Here is a 17,805-nt window from a genome sequence, read left to right on the forward strand (position 1 = left end):
CACCGGGGGCTGCGGCCGGGTCCGCGGGACGGGCCGCGTGGGCAGCGGGCCCGGGCTCTGCAGAGCCCGGCTCCGATCCCGGTGGCGGTGGCGGGGACAGGGACGGGCCGCGGGGGCGCGCGGGCGCGGGGGAGGCGCGCGCCCGCCGCTCGCCGCAGCACCGGGGCCGCGCCCCCGCCGGCCGTGCTGCAGCGCGGGGCGGGGCCCGCCGTGACGGGCGCGGCGGCCGCCCAATCAAAGCGGCGCTGCGGGGTGACGGCGGCCAATGGGCGCCGAGGGGGCGGGGCGGGGCGCGGGGGCGGGCCGGCCCACGGCGTGCGGAGGTTGCTATGGCTGTGGCCGGAGAGCGGCCGCGGCGGGGGCCAATGGGAGCGCGCGGAGCCGCTGACGGACGCGGCCGCGGGCCAATGGGCGCGCGGCGCGCGGCGGCGGGGGCGGGCGGTGCGGCGGGGGGCGGCGGGCCCGGCGCGGCGCTAAAGGAGCGCGGCGGGCGCGGGGCGGAGCGGGCGCGGCGGAGCCGGCGGGCGGCGGGCGGGCGGCGGCCGGCGCTGCACAGGTGAGCCGGCGGGGCCGGGGGCACCGGAGGGGGGGGGGGCGGATGGCGGCCGGCCGCTCGGCGGGTCCCGCCCGCGGCGGGGGTGTGGCGGGGGCGGCGGGCCCGGCGCACAAAGACCCCCTTGTTGGGCCGCCCGCCCGCGCCGCGCTCCCCCCTCACCGGTGCCGGCCGCGGCCGCGAGAGGAGGGGGCCGTTCTCGGCCGTCCTCGGCCATTTCCTGCCTTCCCCGCGGGCCGCGGGCGGGGGGCTGCGGGCGCCGCCGGGCCGAGCCGCGGCCGCCTCTTTGTCCTTCGGGCCCGGCGAGGGGCAGCGCGGCGCGGCCCCGGGGCGCCGCTCGGGCCCGGGGGGTGCCCCGCCGGCCCTGCCCCGCCGCGCCCCCCGCCCCCCTTTTGTTCAGAACGTGCGTGAGGGTTTTTTTTTTTTTTTTTTTTTTTTTTGGGTTTTTTTTTTTTTTTTTTTGCCTTTATTCGCACGTCGTCCGTTGGGATTCCTGCATGATAAATGCGCTCATTTGTGTGTTTCATTTGAATGCCATTGTTAGCGGAGGAGCCCTGGGTAGGGTGAGCTGCAGCTTGCTTTGCCTCTGCAGAGGGGCTTTTGTGATGGGCTCTGTGGGGTTGGAAGGATGACCCTGAGAGTGCTTGTGCTCCCCCGATGTTCGGGTTTATCTCGGGAACTGCTCTCACGCCGCTTGCACCATTCGTGTGTGCCCGGTGCACGCACGCGTGCACGAACGCATTCGTCTCAGTCTTCACCCTTTCATTCCGTCGGGCTGCAATAATGGTTAATTTTCTCCCATGAGGTTTGTTTGACCTTCAGGTTTCCGTGCCCCTCGGTGTGTGAAAACGCAGTCCTGGCCGCCTTGGGCCGTGTCTCACCTGCCCGGGGAGCTCAGGACCTGACACCGAGGGGCACTGGCACGCCAGGGTGGCACTGGCGTTCCAGGGCTTTGTTGGAGCCTGGCACCGTGGGGACAGTCACCTTTCTCACGTGGGTTTCAAAGCTCGCTTATTTCATCTGTGGGCTTCTCCTGCCAAATGTGCCGTTCATTGACTAAACCTTCAATTTCCTGGCGGAAGAGTCCAGCTGTCACTTAGAGGTGTCCCCTCGACGATTCCATCTTCATTCATGGAAATTTTCTCGGAGAGGCTCTCCTAAAATACTTTAAGTGTTGAGTCATCATATCTTGATTTGAATTAAGCCATCTGTGCTAAGAGTTCTGCTCCTGGCACCTCTGAAGGGTTCGGTGACTTCAGGCTTGCTATACCCTGAAGTTGGACGATGTAACGAATCTCTCTGCCTTAGATGGAGACGCAATTATCCTGTTTAATTATACCTTCTTCTCAGGAGGGTTGGGTTGTAGACCTTCCATCAGGGCACGTGCCACAGTAGGAAAGGTGACAAATGCAGTCTGGGAGCCTCCCTGGCTTTGTTCCCAAGCTGGCCTTTGGGTTACCTGCTGGGAAAGGGTTCCGTAGCCAATGTGAGGTTCTTCAGCAGGGAAAATGTTGTGTGTTACAAACCAAGGCGTTTAAAGTCCTCAGTACCAGGGGTCAGGCTTTACCTTGGCGCTCCGTGGGCAGCTCCAGATGGATCTGCCAGCTCCAGGAATCCTGGCTGTGGTGGCAGTGCCTACAGAAGGGACAAGGGCCTGCCTCTCTTGGGTAGAGACAGCCAGGTAAAATGAGTGTACAGGGGCTCTTGTCAGTCAGTGGTTTTTCTCTCTGCTTCAAATTACCCGTGGAGCTGTTGGAAAATCCAGCATCATTCCTTGCAGTGTTTCGAGCCTGGAGGTAAACTTGAGATCTGGAGACATTTTTTGGAATATGGTGATGTCAGCACTCAGGACTGAGAACGGGAGCAGGCTGTAGAAATGCAAAGGTTTTCAGGAAGAATATGAGCAAGGTTTAGCTGCCCCAAGTGTCCCAAGTTCTTGTCTGTAGTTGCAAATCCACCTTTTTAAAACCCCTCCTTGCCGCCTTCTGGTTTTTGCAGCAGAATCCAGTGAGCAGATTTATGGGTTTGTATCTGTCTCTGTATTTGTGTTTTTCACTGTTCCATCACAGCTGAGTTTACTGCCAAGCTTCTGCTCTGTTTGCTCTTGCTCCTTATCTGAGCCCAGAGCACAGGTGCGTGTTTTTCCTGCCCGCAGCAGCTCTTGCTGTGATGTCTCTCCCTTGCTGCTGCACAGCTGGAGCCAGTCCCCGCTGGCTGTCCTGCACTGCCTTTGGGTGACACTGGACAGGTAACTGAGCTTTAGTGTGGCACAGGTGTGTGTGAGCAGGGCCTCAGCCGTGCAGCAGCTTCCCCAGGCTGGGAGCGATGCCTGCTGCTGCTGCTTCTCCCAGAGAAGGTGTTGCTGGTGGATCACGGAGCAGGGTATGTAACGTGCTCCCTGCTTTTCCCTCTCTGCCTGCAGGGTGACTGGGAGCGGAGCCTGCTCTTCCCGGGATGGCGCAGCGCTCGGGGCAGGAGGATCCGGAGCGGTACCTCTTCGTGGACAGGGCTGTCATCTACAACCCTGCCACCCAGGCCGACTGGACTGCCAAGAAGCTGGTGTGGATCCCCTCGGAGCGCCATGGCTTCGAGGCAGCCAGCATCAAGGAGGAGAAAGGGGACGAGGTGTTGGTTGAACTGGCGGAGAACGGGAAGAAGGCGCTCGTCAATAAAGACGATGTTCAGAAGATGAATCCTCCCAAGTTCTCTAAAGTGGAAGACATGGCAGAATTAACCTGTTTAAACGAAGCCTCTGTACTGCATAATTTAAAGGATCGCTATTACTCTGGGCTCATCTATGTAAGTAGTAATTATGGGGTCCATTCTGGGTGCTAATTGAGCTGACCTTACCTGATTGCTGTCCCTGCTGTTAGAGTTAGGTCTTGGCTTTGATTTTGGCAGCCTAAATACTTTGTATCCCCAGTGTTTGCACGAGTCCAAAGTCTTTTTCTGTGCTGTGTACAGGTCTAGACCGCTGTCATAAAACAAATAATACAATTCTGTGAGCATCTTTCAGCCACAGAATGTGAAGTGGCAGCCTGGGGGGGCTCTGCTGGTGCTGCTCCTTGGAGCACTTGCCTCCTGCTGAACTGATCCAGTGAGCAGTGGCAAGTGGCTTCCTTGAGCTGAGGGAGGTGACAAACCCTCGCTTTGCTGGGTTGCTGTGTTTAACTGTTCATGTGAATGAGCACATCTCTTGTTTTAACTTGCTGCGTGTTAAAAATGGCAATAAGAGGCTCTGCTGGTATTTAAAATATGAAGTTTGGGAGTACTGGGAGTGCAAAATGTCTTTTTGGAACTGAATATCAGCCTAGTGGCCAGGAAGGGATGTGTTCAAGTGCTTAAAATAAACCAATAAGATAAAGCTTGTTTTTTTCCAGTGGTTTTGAAGCACTGATTGAACATCTGCCTTATCACCATCTTGCTCTGGAGCTGGGAATCACAGTGCCCTTGGTGCTGTCTGACCCTGCTCCTCCCTTGGGCTCTGTCCCAGCTCTGTGCCTGCAGTCAGGAGCAGCTCCTGCTCTCTTGGCAGACTGGTTGCACAGTGACTTGTTGGGTCGGGGAATCAGGAACAGCTACAAGGAGACTTTCTGTCTCAAAAGACACTGGAACATCTGCTTAAATGCTTGGTTCACTTTATAAACACTTAAATCCACTTTATTTAGTCCTGTAGTTGGCTCATGTTCCCCTCCATTTGGGGATTAGGGGGTACATTTTTAGCTTGACCCTTGATAAGATTTGGACTTATTAAAAATTATGTACAGCTACAAAGTGTTTTTTTTTTTTGTATTTGTGTGTCCTTGTCAGCTTCCTCTTCCAAGGCTTTACATCAAGGTGCTCACAGCAGAGCTGGGTGAAAAATACTTCTGGAATGATTCCTGCATAGGGAAACTAATTGCATAATTAATGGAGACTAGATTGAAAACTAAAAGTAAACAAGTTGATAGGTCAAAAGTTTTCAGTCTGTGTATCAATCCTAATTATGGCTGTTAGGAAATTCATTACAACTATTATGTCATTATGAAGGTTAAAAACCTGCAGGCCTTAAATGTCACAGCAAGCTGTAGTGCAGGGAGTGCAAACACAGGCCCAGGTGCTTGTGGGGTGGTGTCAGAACCTGTCACTCGTGTGCACACAGGGTACAGGATTGTCATCTGGGTCTGACAGTCCCCCCTCTGGGAGACACTGGCTGCTCATGGATGTGGGGTTTGAGGTCCTGCAGGTGCCTGACCTTTGAGAGCATTCATTGCTGCTCTGCTGGGGCAGGCTGGAGCTTGTTCCTCGCCTGTGTGATGCTGCTGCCTCGCAGGGGGGTCAGTGCATGTGATTTTGTGACAGACCTCCCTGCCCCAGCTGGGAGAGCTTGGGTGGGTTGAGGAACTCCAGGATTTGTTGGGCTTTACTGGAGGCCTGGGTTCCAGGGGCTGCTGGAGGATGCTGCTCTTCCCAAGAGCACTGGTTCAGTGCAGCTGCAAGGATTGGCTGCTGGGCTGAAATTAAGCCTGGCTTAGGTGGTGAAGGTGTGCAGAAGGGCAGTGCTGGGCTGTGTGGAGGACTGAATGCTGCAGAGATTCACAGGCCAGAGGGACACTGCAGGAACTCGAGCTGGTGGGGTTTGAGTGTCAGGGGCTCTGTGGGGCATCCCTGAACTCCATGAGTGTGGCACTGCTGCTGCTGGCACAGCCCACGGTTCCTGTTTGCCTGGTGTAAGGAAAAGAGCCCAAGTGAGCTGAGCTGAAGTGAGTTCTGGTGGTTTGGTCATGCTGACAGGAGCTGGTTTGGCTTTCCAGACAGTACTGCCATAAAAACCAAATGAACATGGTGTGTTGTGGTGTTGGTCTCAAGCAGTTGAGGTGCAGGTGGTGAATCTGATCAGGTGTCCTGGAGCTTCCCAACAGACAGCATGGGGTGTTGCCTTTCTAGGAAGTGAAAGATGCAAGAATGTCAGCTGGAGCAGCCACAGGTTTCCTTTCAATCCCTAGAAAGGACAGAGCTGAGGCTTTGGTGGGTGCAGTCATCTGGCTGTGATCTCCACATGACGCTGCTGCAGGAACAGGAGGCTGACTCAGGCCCACAGTGACCTGGGCAGTGGTGCTCACTCCAAGGGTTTCATGTAACATCCAAGAAGGGATGGCCAGCAGTTTCTGGAACTTGCAGCATCTCTGATGCCTGCCAAGAGACATGATCTCAGGCTCTGAGCACCACTGCTGAGCTGTGGAGAGCGTGGAAGATCAGGGCTTGTAAAGGCATGGTGTCAGGGCTTGGTCCTGTGTCGGAAGCCAAGGTGTCCCTCAGACACTCTTGGATGTCCTGGGCCCAGGGCAGAAGCCTCTGAGACCCGGGCAGGCAGCTGGAAACCCCTGTGGCTTTGAGTTTGACCCATGGAACAATTTACCAACTTTGCAGGAAGAACAAGAAATCACAAAAGTTTAGATATTATAATAGAAGTAATCACAAAGTGAAAGGTAGGATTTTTGAGTGCTGTACAGGGGGTTTTAGGCCTTGTACAGAGGGGTCTGAGTTTTGTACATGGGGGTCAGAAGTTCTAAGATAGAGGGATTTGGGCGTGCCCTGTCCTCCTCCTTTCTCCTTCCTATCCCCCATGTTCTTGGTGGTGTTGGCACTCACAGATTGGTTTAGAGTAGAAAATCACTGTTCAATATAGGTAATAGGCATTGGGGAAAAACTATAAACATTTAATAGGTAATGTGTGATATAAAAGATGGCACCAGCCCTTGGGTGGGAGAGACGCAGAGGGAGAAGGAGTCAGGGAGAATGCCAGGGAGTCTGTGTGCCTTGAGATTATTGCAATAAACTGCCTTGAGACCAGACAACTGAAGACTACTGAGTCTTTCTTTGAAGGCACGGGTTGGAGAAGAGACTTTACCACCTCCCGGGGTCACCCCAATCTGGGGGAGACTCCGACAGTCCTGTCCTTCTGGGCTCTGCTCATGGCAGCACAGGGCGTGAGAAGGAGCAGGGCTTGTACAAGAATGCTGGGAAAGGTGGTTGGAGTGTCAGTCATGGCCATCCCAGTTTTGCTCTGGAGATGACATAACTTTAATTTCTTGCTCTACTTTTAACATGATCTATTCCATTGGTTGCCACAAGGTTTATTTGGAGTGTTAGTGCTGGTTCTGTGAAGGTGCAGCCACCTGCAGCAGGTAGTTCAGTTGTTTTTTCATTGCTTTTGCCTTTGCTTGGAGTTTTCACTCTCCCTTGTGTTTCATGGCTGAACTTCCCCAAGTCCTGTGCTTTTCCAGAGGTATCAATGTTCCTTACCTATCATTTGAGTCACTAATGCTCTAAATGGATCTTCACGTGCTGCTGGAGTGGGTTTTACTTCCTGCAAATGCTTGTGAACGTTGATTCTCCAGTTCAAATCTGGGCTGCTGTGGCTGCCCTGCTCTGGAGTGGCCAGCTTTAATCCTGGCTTCGGGCTGCATTAGCGACATCCTTCAGCTGCAGATCAGGAGCTGGAGGTGGTTCACTGGGAGGGCACCCAGGAGGAATGCCCACAGGCTTAGGAGGTCCTTTGAAGATTTGGAATAAACATCATTTTGCTCAGACTGGTTTTATGGTGCTTCCTGAATATCCTTATCCCATGAACTGAGTTCCAGGTGACTTTCTGGAGGTGTTGGTTTAAGAAAGGAGTAGTTCTAGTCAGTGGTTTTGGCTCACTGAGCTCTGTACCCTGCATAAACATCTTTATTCTTACAAGACCTGCATGTAAAATGCCACTGTGGAGGCTTCTAGATATCAGCCCTAGAGTTTGGTTTGTGCTCAAGTTGTGTCTGCAGAATGTGATTTCATGGGGGGAAGAAGTTTTTGAATCAGACAATGGGATGGAGAAATGAAATCCACTGGGAAGTGTGGATGGTGAGGGTCCCTCAGCCCTGCATGCTGCTCTTTCAAGACCACACTTAATTCTTTATCACAAGCTGTGATAGACATTAGGTGACACTTTACCCAGCAATTTAAAGCTCTTTTGATGGCAAGAAAGACTCTTTAATCCCACTTTAAAAATTTTAAATTTAAATTTTAAATTTAGAAGCATCACCTTATGTACCTCTTGTGGACAGAAATATCCTGTCAAAACCAGTGGGTCTCTCATGGCTGTACTGGTTTGCCACAAAGTCCTGCTTTTCCAGGGACTCCAGCAGCTGAGCTGCAGGTGGCTGGGTTGTAATGGTCTGACTGGTGAGTGCAGGTGAGCGCTGAACAGTTCTGGGATAAATGGCACAGCTCCCACTCAGGGGGTCTGTAATCTCTGGAGGCTGAGTGCCTTTTCTGGCAGGACCACGGGTCTGGCTTGTGCAGTCAGAAGTTCCCCTGCAGCAGGATGGGATGAGGGAACTGCTCACTCAAACACAGGGTGTAACTAAGCTGCAGTAAAACCAAAGTATTCCAATTTCAGTGTGCTTTATAGTGATTTATTTTAAAAACCCTTGCTGTTGCCACATCTGTTGCAGGAAGGCCTTGCCCACAGGTGGTTGTGTGGCCTTCTGGTACCCCATAAATCATTGCAGCTTCTCCTGAACTGCTTCCTGACCCCATTCAGCCAGCAGGATTAAAAGGAACAGAATTTCTCAAACGTGTGACTCCGTGCCAGTGTCCAGATGGTCTCTTGTGACTGGTGGGGGATGTTGGGGAGCCCTGGGCTGTTTGGGGGCTCAGGTGGGGACAGGCACCCAGGTGTGTGTTCTGTGGGGAGAGTCAGGTTAGAGTGATGAGTTTTGCTGCTCCTAGAGGAAGGACAGCAAGCTGGTGAAGCTTGAGGAGAGGTTTAGATTCAGCTTCAGAGTCCCCAGACTCCAGTGAGCTGTGCATTATCTTCCCTGCCCACTCCCCCATGGGTTTTTTTTTTAAGCCAAGACTTTTGAAAAAGCGTTGGAAGCTGTTTATGTGAGGCTTTGAGTTCCTGGAAGCCTCCTGCTGGTTCTGCTCTCCTGGCACAGGGCTGCTGGCTTTTCTTTGCACCAGGGAAGTAGAAAACATGCTCACTATTGTGCGAGTAAAACACTGCAGCAGGTATTTGTTGATAATTGCAAGTGTTACCTCTGTAATGGGTCTGCAGCCTTGTTATTTCACTTTTGAATGTACTTTCCATTTTACTGGAATAGAAAAGGGAAAGAATGAGAGCTGTGCCACAGTGCCCAGTTCCAGAGCCTGCTGTGGGTGGCAGCTCTTACAGCCCTGCACTGGAGGAGCTGCCTTTAAGCTGTTCCTTCTGTTAAGCTGCTGCCTCCTCTGAGGCCTGAGTGTAACCTAGAACAATCTCTGGTATTATATAAGCATCTGTGTTCTAATTGCTTTAATTTTCCTGCTGGTCCAGTTGGGAATGTTTCACGTTACTGAGTGTCAAAGATTGGTATTAAAAGAAACCTGCAAGAAATGGAGTTTGTTACTTCATTCCCTTTCCTACCACAAGCCAATCACTGGATCTAATACCCAGCACGTGGCACAAGAAATGCTGGGCTTCACATTGGAACTGCTTTGACACAATAACTTTTTTTTTTATGTTGACTCTGATTTTTGGAAGACTCATAAATGTGATCAAGTTGAGGGAGCTCTGTGCAAGGTTAGAAATGTCTGAGGGACTTCAAGGAAGTGAGTCAGGTAAGCAGAGGTATGAAGAAGGGCTTGTTCTTGTCAAACTCTGTGTTTCTGTAAAAAAGGGTGGGTTAAGAGCGTAGAAAGGAGCAGCAGTTGGCATTGTTCTCTCCTGTGCAAGTGCTCAGGTGGGTGCAGTGTGCTGCAGGACACCCCTCCAGCCCGTGCCTGTGTCAGAGCTGCTGTGGGGCTGTCTGTGGAGCAGTCAGGCTCTGACATGCAGCTCTCCAGGAGCCTTGTGGAAGGATATTAATGCTCCCGTGGCCCTGGTGCAAGCTCAGCTCATGTTTTAGCTCCGAGCAGTTGCTGTGGCTGAGGCAGTTCTGAGGCCAGGCTGTGACCCCGAGTGTGTCTGTGTGAGAGAAGGAGCTGGCAGGGCATGGCCTGGGCTGGGGGTTCTCTCTGAGCACATCACCTGAAGGCTGTGAGCGTGGAAACTCAGCACTGCTGAGCCTCTGCTCAGCCCCACCTCTGGAGAACACATCAGCTGTGGTGTGGGCTGAGCTTTTCCACTGCTGCCTGGTGTATGTGTGGGGCTCCTTCCCTTTCTCATTCTCCTCCTGCTCTGAGTAAATCTGTGGCTGTGATCCCAGCCTCTCTGACCTGAGCTCCCCAGGCTGCTCCTTGCCCTTGTTGAACACCCTTTGGTTCCAGTGTTGTCCCCACCCCAGGGCACAGCCTCACCTTCATCCCCTCTGGCCTGAGAGCTGCCTGCCCTTCTTTAAAGGCTTGACTTGGATAATTTCAGGGAGGAAAAGTGCTCTGTGAGAAAACCATGTCTTGCTCAGGGAACTCAGCTTGGGGTGTGAAAGGTGAGTCTGTAACCCCAGGAAGTGAAAACCAGGCAAAGAAAATGCTCTGTTGAGGCAATTTAGCAACTGGAGAGTGTGCTCCACTCCATCAGTTATGGGATAGTGCTGGGCTGGGAATGGCTGGTTTCTGTTTCAGGCAATAAGGAGAGCTGTCTAGATGCTTCCTTCAGCTTAATTATTTATGTAGCAATAGAGTGGATCTGTCACTTTTTCTGTTTGAAGAGCTGCAGACGAACGTTGAGCCTGTGTTTTGGTGATGCAGAGTGGTTCTTACAGCTGCCCAGCCTGCACCTCATGGTGCTGAGGAGCTCTCAGGTGGTGCTTTGAGGAGGCCTTGGCATGGCATGGCATGGCATGGCACAGCAGAAGAGACCAGCCCAGCAGCCACAACAGCTCCAGGAGCTGTTTGTGCAGGGCACAGCACCAGGACTTTCATTTACCCCGAGCTCCTCCTCACAATGTGTGTGCAGGGAAGGGCTGATGTGGGTGTAAGGGAGGACAGGCCATGAGGCCTGGCTCCAGATGGAGCCTGAACTCCCAAGTGTTTTCACCTGGGAATAACTCGGGTTGTTTGCCAGCTCACTCACAGCCACCTCCCTCCCAGGATGTGGGGATGGAATGGAGGTGGAAACAGGTCAGTGCCAGGATCCTGAACTCTGCAGGTCAGGACAGCTTACCAGAACCCAAATTCCTACATGATAAAGTACTGGATACAGGCTGGAAGCATCTGGAACCCTTCAAAGTGCACATGTAGTGTCCTGAAGGGGAGCTTGTATAACCAACCTCTCTGTCAGAGCTCTCCTTTACTGGTTGTGTCTGGAGCCCTGCCTGGAGAGTGCATTCCAGGGTGTCCTGTGCCTGTGGGTTGGTGCTGTCTGTTCCTGGGTAAAGCAGGAATGTGTTCAAGCAGCTGATCCATCAGCTCAAGGTGAATCAGCATCTTTGCTTGCCTTTCAATTCTTAATGTGCTCCTCCACCTCTGTCAGCTGAAAAATGAATGAAGGCTGGTTCTCCATCCAGCCTGGGCTGTTACTGGAGCTCAGCAGTGCTGATCCCAGCTCTTATTCCCACCTGACAATTCCATCCCAGTCCACCTACTGCAGGATAGGGTTCATTAAAAGGCTGTCCATTTGTTAAGCAGATGTGTATGTATTCCTGATAATTCCTCCTGGGGCTGCTCACCAAGAAGCTTTTTGGAGGGGTTTTAAACAGTCTCTACTTTTCATGTGTTTGGTTTCCATGCACAAAGCCCTTTCCTGCTTTTTTAGGCACAGTGATGAACTGGGAGACTTGCAGTTATAAAACAGCTGCGAAGGATTTTGCTACCATTTGGTCCCTCCCAATTAAATTTGGCTCATTAAAAGCATCCTTTCTGTGTTTCTCTGCCTGCCAAGCCACGAAGCCAGCCCACCAATATGTTCATATATTGCTTTCTGCAAGAGATGGCCGTCAGGAAATTGGGAAAATTCAGTTCCATCTTCCTGTGAATAAATTGAGGCTGTGCAGAGTGGTGCTGGTTTGAAAAAGGTCTCATTTTGAAATTCTGCAGGGGAACAGCAGGAGAGTGAAGTGGGTAACAAATTCAGGAAATCAAGGTGTTGGAGTTCAGGGTGCTGCATGCAAAGAGCTGCCATGGCACAGAGGCAATGGTTTGGGATTAAAACCTTTCCTTTAGATTTAGTTTCAAACAAATGAACCCCAGCACTGGCAAAATGTAGAATTTTGTGCTTCATAACTTCTATTTCAGCCCTGTTCGATATAAAGGTTCTTCAATTAACCCTTTTCAGTTGCCCAGGATATTTGTTGGCCTTCTCTGGTTTGGTTTTGTTGGGCTTTGCTTATTCCATTCCTTCCAGGTTCACAGGTTCATCAGCTACTGCTTTAGGAGATAGCCTGGACAGGCTTCCAGGTTAGGTATTCTTGATAGAGGTTTGTTAAGTGGGTTTTTCTAGGTTATTAATTCTTTATGTAGCTCAAATAGTAACATTTACTCCATGTCTGTGCTGGGGAAATAAACTAAAGATGCCAAAGCAATTGGAGGAAGGAGAGAAGGATAATCTTCAAAGAACTGTTTTATCCCAGCATTTAATATATATTTTTAAAATTATTTACCAGATCGATTTATTTATGTCTGGGCAAGGACAGTGATTCTGGGGGAGAAGACAACAGCTTTCCTTTGGGAGCACAAAATGCCAAAACAAAGTCCAAGTTCTGGGTGAGCTTGCAGAGACGTGCAGGTGTTGTGTTGCAGGAGGGTCACCAGTGCAGGTGGGTTTTGCAGTAATTCCCTCACAGCTCAGCCAGCTCTGCTCTGGGAGCTGTGTCCTTGCTCAGGTGAGGGGCAGGAGGGAAGTTGCCAATCTCTGGGTGGGTGAGAAGCAGAGCAGGGCTCTGAGTGCTGCTGGGTGGGCACCCAGAGCCCTCCCGGGGGCAGAGCCCTGCTGGCCCCAGGGCTGGTGCCCTGGCACTGCTGGAGCTGGGCTGGGACAGGTCTGGCTGGGCTCTGGCCCTGGGAATTCCTGTCCCCAGCTCCCTCCTGAGCTGTGCCTGCACTGGAGGAGCACAGGGGTGGCAGGCACATTCTTCTCTCTCTCAGGATTTTTCATAGAGGTGCACAGAGAGAAAGACAGAGAAAACAATTTCTATTTCTGCTCCTTGTTTTTCCCATGTGGAATGTGTCTGGAGAATTGTTTACCTGGGCTGATTGCTTGGTTGGATTCTGGTGAGGATTGTTTGAACCTGTGGCCAATCCAACCCACCTGTGGCTGGACTCTCAGAGAGGGGCACGAGTTAGAGATGGGAGTTAGAAAAGTAGGTTTGTAGTGTTAGTATCTCCTTTAAATAGTATATTAATGTATTCTAGCATAGTTATAATAAAGAAATCATTCATCCTTCTGGACTGGAGTCACACATCAGCATTCCTTCCCACCGGGTTCACCTGCATTTACAATTCCCGGGGAGGTGCTGCTCCATGCTTCTGAGCTGTGATTCTGTGGCAGGCTTGGCAAACGTGTTCTCTCTTCTGGTTACCCTCACCTGAAGCCTCGACTGGGAGGCAGGCTTGTGGCAGGTCTCACATCCAGCATGTCACTGCTGGTGGTGGCAGAGGGATGTGGGTGACCTCAGCTGAGCGCAGGGAGGGTGCTGGGAAGGGCTGCCCACTGTTCAGCAGTTAATTGGCTCCTTGTGTGCTTGCACCAAGGTGTTAAAATAACTGTCCTGCCTTCCCTCCCTCCCGGTCTCACCAGGGACAGTGAGGGAGTTGGGGCAGGGAAGTGCTTCTGTCCCCAGCCAGTTCTGTCTGACATTTGTCTGCAGCAGTGTCCAGCTCAGTGAGGAAGGACAAGAGCACTGATGCTGGCAGGAGGGACAGTGGTAGGAAAGGAGGCTGGGGAGGAACTGCCCACTTGCCAACAGCCCCATGTTACGTTCAGTTAATGGCTGATAAGTTGTTCTTTATGCTTGGCTCAGTTGCCCTGATAAGATGTGTTTCCTTTCTCTTGAGAAATAAACACCTTGTTCAGATGGTAGGGCCCTGCAGTTATCATCCAGCAGATCTGACCAAAGCAGAGGGAGCATTTTCCTGCAAGGACATGAGATGTCCCTATGTCAGGATACCTGGCTTCAACCCAAGTTCTTTTTCTTTGCTGATGGTGCTCCTGGACTCAGTTCAGAGAACACCTTCTGCCTGTCTTTCCAGAAGCTGGTGGAGGTGTAGAAAGGACAGGGGGGGCACCTTTTCCTCCAAATAAAATCTTTTATACTTAAAAAAAAGGCAGATTGGGACCATCAGCAACTGTGTTCATACCACTGTAGCAGAAATACTTTTTAAAATGGACAAATGTTATATCCTGAGTGACCTTCTCAGTTCTCTGAACCCTTAAAAGCTGTTAATGCTTTCTGCTTATTCTCCCCATTCTTTTTCTCCTCTCAACCTGCGAAGGTAAGAAACGTGGTTTTTCCTGACATTCAGAAAGATCCTTCCTATTTCTGCCAAACCTGGCCTGTGTTGCTGCCTTCCTGAGCTGGTAAAGATGGGAGTTTCAGTGGTGACCAAAAGGAACACCCTGTCCAAGCGTGTGAGGAGATAAGGGTGAAGGGAGAGATTCTGCTTTCTTACAGCAGTCAGTTGTGCTGCTGAAAGGGCTGGGGCCAGGCAGATTCCTTGGACAGGGAGCACCCGGGAGGGAGGGCTGTGGGTGTGCAGGGAGCAGTGTCTGTCAGAGCTCAGCCTCTGATCCCCAGCCAGGCCAGCTCATCTGTCCTCCCTCCCAGCCCGGCGTCCGTGGCTGCCTGTGCTCCTTCTCCTGCCAGGGATGTTCTGCCATAACTTGCTCAGGGATAACTGCAGGGGAGCAGGGATGGAGCTCGCTGCAGGAGGCTGTGCTGCTTGCACAGGGGAAGTGCAGCCCCTGGGCATTGCTTCAGTGTGGGCTCAGTCCTGTGCCCCTGGAGGCATTTTGGCTGAATGGAAACGTCTCGGTGAAATCAGCCGTGTCCAGTTGGTGCTGGTTCCTTGGTACTCTGCTAGACCACTTCTGTGGAGTGTCAGCTCTGCGAGGAGGGTGTGAAACATCTGCAGGGCTGGCTGCCAGGCTGTCCCTCAGCTGGGCTGGGGCAGGGGAGGGAATGACCCCTCTGTGGGCTGAGAAGGGCTGATGGGCAGGAGGGACGGACACATGACAGTGGCAGGACACCAGAAATGATGGTGGTTTGACATAGGCTCTTCCCTCATCTAGATAATTTATTTACCAGAGCAGTGGGTATTATCAGTTCCTTCAAAATGAAGATAACTTGGAGTGCACATTTTACTGAAGGAGTTGAACATCAAAAGGTGTCCATAAAGCTGGAACTTGGCAAACGGAAGATAGATTTAAATGTCTGTGGGAAAGAGATCAGATACTCCTCTTCAAATTTACCTACGCTTATTATCTTTAAATTACTTTTTATGCAGGTAATTAAAGAGCCTTTTAAGAGAACTAGAAACCAATAATTTGAATATAGCATGTACTTCGAGTTGCTCTGCAAAAAGCACCTCAATTTTGTTTTAAGATAAATATTCTAGAACCTGTGAAAAGGCTTTCTGTTCTTTACAACTTTATTTCAATACTGTTTACTAACAGAAATGTTTGCTCTTTTTTTCTTTTTCCAGACCTATTCAGGGCTGTTCTGTGTAGTCATAAATCCTTACAAGAACCTCCCAATTTATTCAGAGAACATCATTGAGATGTACAGAGGGAAGAAGCGCCACGAGATGCCACCGCACATTTACGCGATATCCGAGTCTGCCTACAGGTGCATGCTGCAAGGTAAGGAGCAGTCTCTGGGCTGTCACAGCTACCTGGCAACTCCTCAGTGTACCTGCAGCTCGGGGTTTCCTTACCCAGCCCCGTGCCATCAGAGTTTTAAAAAGGGGGATTTGTGTGACTGGCTGAGGTGCAGCAGCAAGGTGACACCAACACAGCTGTGCTGGGCCATTGCTGCCCTGGGAGTTGAGTCACAAATACTTTGTTCCTCAAATAAAAGAGCTAAGCTGCATGTCCAAAGATGTTGTTCACTGGCTGTGGATGAAGGAAGAGTAAAAGAGTGGGATTGGAAAGGCAGAGCTATAAAAATGTTGGTGTTTTGGCAGCTGGCAAATAATCCGAGGTGACAATGGAACGATGGTGGGTTTGAGTTCAAAAAGAGGTCAGGGAAATACTTAACCTGGAGGAATTTCTTTCTTTTTCTCCTAACTGATGTGTGTCTGTACTAGAATAGAGTGAGTTCATGGAGGGCTCATGGTTTGAATTTTGGCTTTGAGGCTGTGCTGGACAAACACAAAAACTGAATCTGACGTGACAGAAAGGAGCACGTGCTGTTGAACTGGCACAGTTGCATTTCTGACACAGTATTTTGGAAGCACAGCTCATTCCAGTACTGAATCGTGTTTGGGGGGCTGTTAAAGATGTGGGGACAGCAGCCAGGTGTGTATAACCAGGAGCCAGCTCTGCACACCTTGCTGTGTGTTCTGCTAGCTGAGGCTGGGCTGGAAGGAGGGGAAGAGCTGTTTGACCCACTTCACACAAACTGAGGGAAAGCTGTTTCTGCTGCCAGCTTAACCAGCCATTTAAATGTTAACTTTTGGTTTATTTTAGACACTTGATGTCTTTAAATACATCACACAAGTCTTTGTTTCTCGAATTGTGACTTTGTCTTTAGGGCTGCTTAATAATCAACTACAGGTTAGTGAGTGTCCTTTCACCTCAGGAGAGCTGTGCCAGCAGAGTGGGGTGATGCAGGGACAGGCAGGGGGAGAGCAGCAAATTGGGGCCACCAAGAGTTGTTCTGCTTCCCAGTGGATGCCTGGGACTCTGTTTTTGTGAAAGGAACTCTGACTTCTTGACCAGAACAGCAGCTTCTAACAGCTCAGATCAGAGGAGCCCTAATAAGTGCATGTGGAATAATAGCAGAGCAAACCTTAAGATTTATTTTAAGGAGTTTGTTGTAGCAGTCTCAAGTGGATTGTGATTAAGTGCTTCCCAATCTGAAAGCACCTCTTGAAATGGTCTCAAGAATACACTGAAATGTCCTTCAGACAAATGTCCTCTAATAAAGTAAGTCAATGTCAGCAGTTACCACACTCTGGGTGCTCCATATATTTGCTCACATACCCTGCTGGTACTCGTTTGTCTCTCTGGAGATCCTGCTACATGGACAAATGATACTATTTTTGGAAGCTGGAATAAAAAAAAAAAAAATGCACATGTTGGTGTAGGTTTGGTTACAGTCCCCTTTTCTTTCCTTCTGATGGTGGAGGTTTTTATTTTGTACCGAATCTCTCTGTGCTTGCTTTCTTTTTGGTTTAGATCGTCTGAGTTCTCATCTGAACTAATGAAGGCATAGCTTGGAATGAGAGTAGATGGAACCCATGCAATGGGATCCATTATTTGGGGAATAACTTGTTTAAGGGTAACCAAATCTGTGTTTCTGGTGCCCTTCACCTGTATGGAGCCACCCACTGTTTATTTTAGGAGGCATTTGGAGGAGTTAGTGAATTCCCCATTGATGATTTGTCTGCACAACTGCATTGCAGGGGTAAATAAAAACTCCAGCACAGGCATGAGTGCTGGGGAGGGTGAGCAGGGAGTGTTTGTGTCGGGTGGAGTGGGGGGCTCTGGCACTGACCCTGCTGCTCCTGTGCTGCAGAGACACTTCAGGGAACTGACTTTGTCTCCACGAAAATAAAACTTGCAGTTACAACAACCAAGGTTTTGTAGTCATTAGAGCACCAAATAATATTTGTCTTAACAGCAGCAGATGATTACATTATTCCGTTTGTTTTCTGGTTATCAGTGGCAACACAAGGTCAGCTACTGAGTGTGCCCGGGGTTTGGTGAGGATGGGTTTTCCCTATCAAGTATTTAACACAATGTGCAAAATGTCTTTCATCTTCTAGCTCTGCCTTGTGTTTTAGTCAGCACTCAGTCTTCAATGAAACAGAAAATATGTCAGGAAGTTTTGGCTGGTAGAAATATGTCTCCAACCAAGAACTAGCTGGGTTAATCAAAACGCTTCAGATTAATCATCAGAGGTGTCTGCAAGCATTTATTTGCAGCAGAATCCTTGGCCAGGATGCTTTTGCTGATAAGTTAGTGACACATGCTTGTAAAAGTGTTGTTGTGCAGTTCCTGTCTGTGTCTGTGCACGTAGCTGCTGTGGGAGATACAGCTGGGGTGGCAGAGAGGGCTGGGGAGAGGAGTTTTTCCAGTATTATTGCAAGTCCTGCTTCTGCTGGTGCAGCACATCCATAGGTTTCTTTTGATATGAGTGGCTGCTGTGTTT

The 17,805-nt window shown here is 50.7% G+C and overlaps 1 protein-coding gene across 3 annotated transcripts in view; it reads left to right on the forward strand.

The window, feature by feature from the left end:
• Positions 1–514: 514 nt before the first annotated feature.
• MYH10 (myosin heavy chain 10) overlaps positions 515–17,805 on the forward strand; it is an 85,884-nt gene continuing 68,593 nt past the window's right edge. For 2 of the 3 annotated variants that reach the window (XM_053960138.1, XM_053960136.1), the window contains exons 1-3: positions 515–556; positions 2,976–3,352; positions 15,134–15,290. In XM_053960138.1, the coding sequence (XP_053816113.1) occupies positions 3,008–3,352; positions 15,134–15,290 (502 nt within the window). In that variant the 5' untranslated portion in view covers positions 515–556; positions 2,976–3,007. Of the gene's footprint in view, positions 557–1,076; positions 1,117–2,975; positions 3,353–15,133; positions 15,291–17,805 lie in introns of those variants that run through there. The other variant, XM_053960137.1, reaches the window with a different exon arrangement.

The sequence above is a fragment of the Vidua chalybeata genome, chromosome 19 (assembly GCF_026979565.1).
Source record: "Vidua chalybeata isolate OUT-0048 chromosome 19, bVidCha1 merged haplotype, whole genome shotgun sequence".
NCBI classification, from domain to species: Eukaryota; Metazoa; Chordata; class Aves; order Passeriformes; family Viduidae; genus Vidua; species Vidua chalybeata.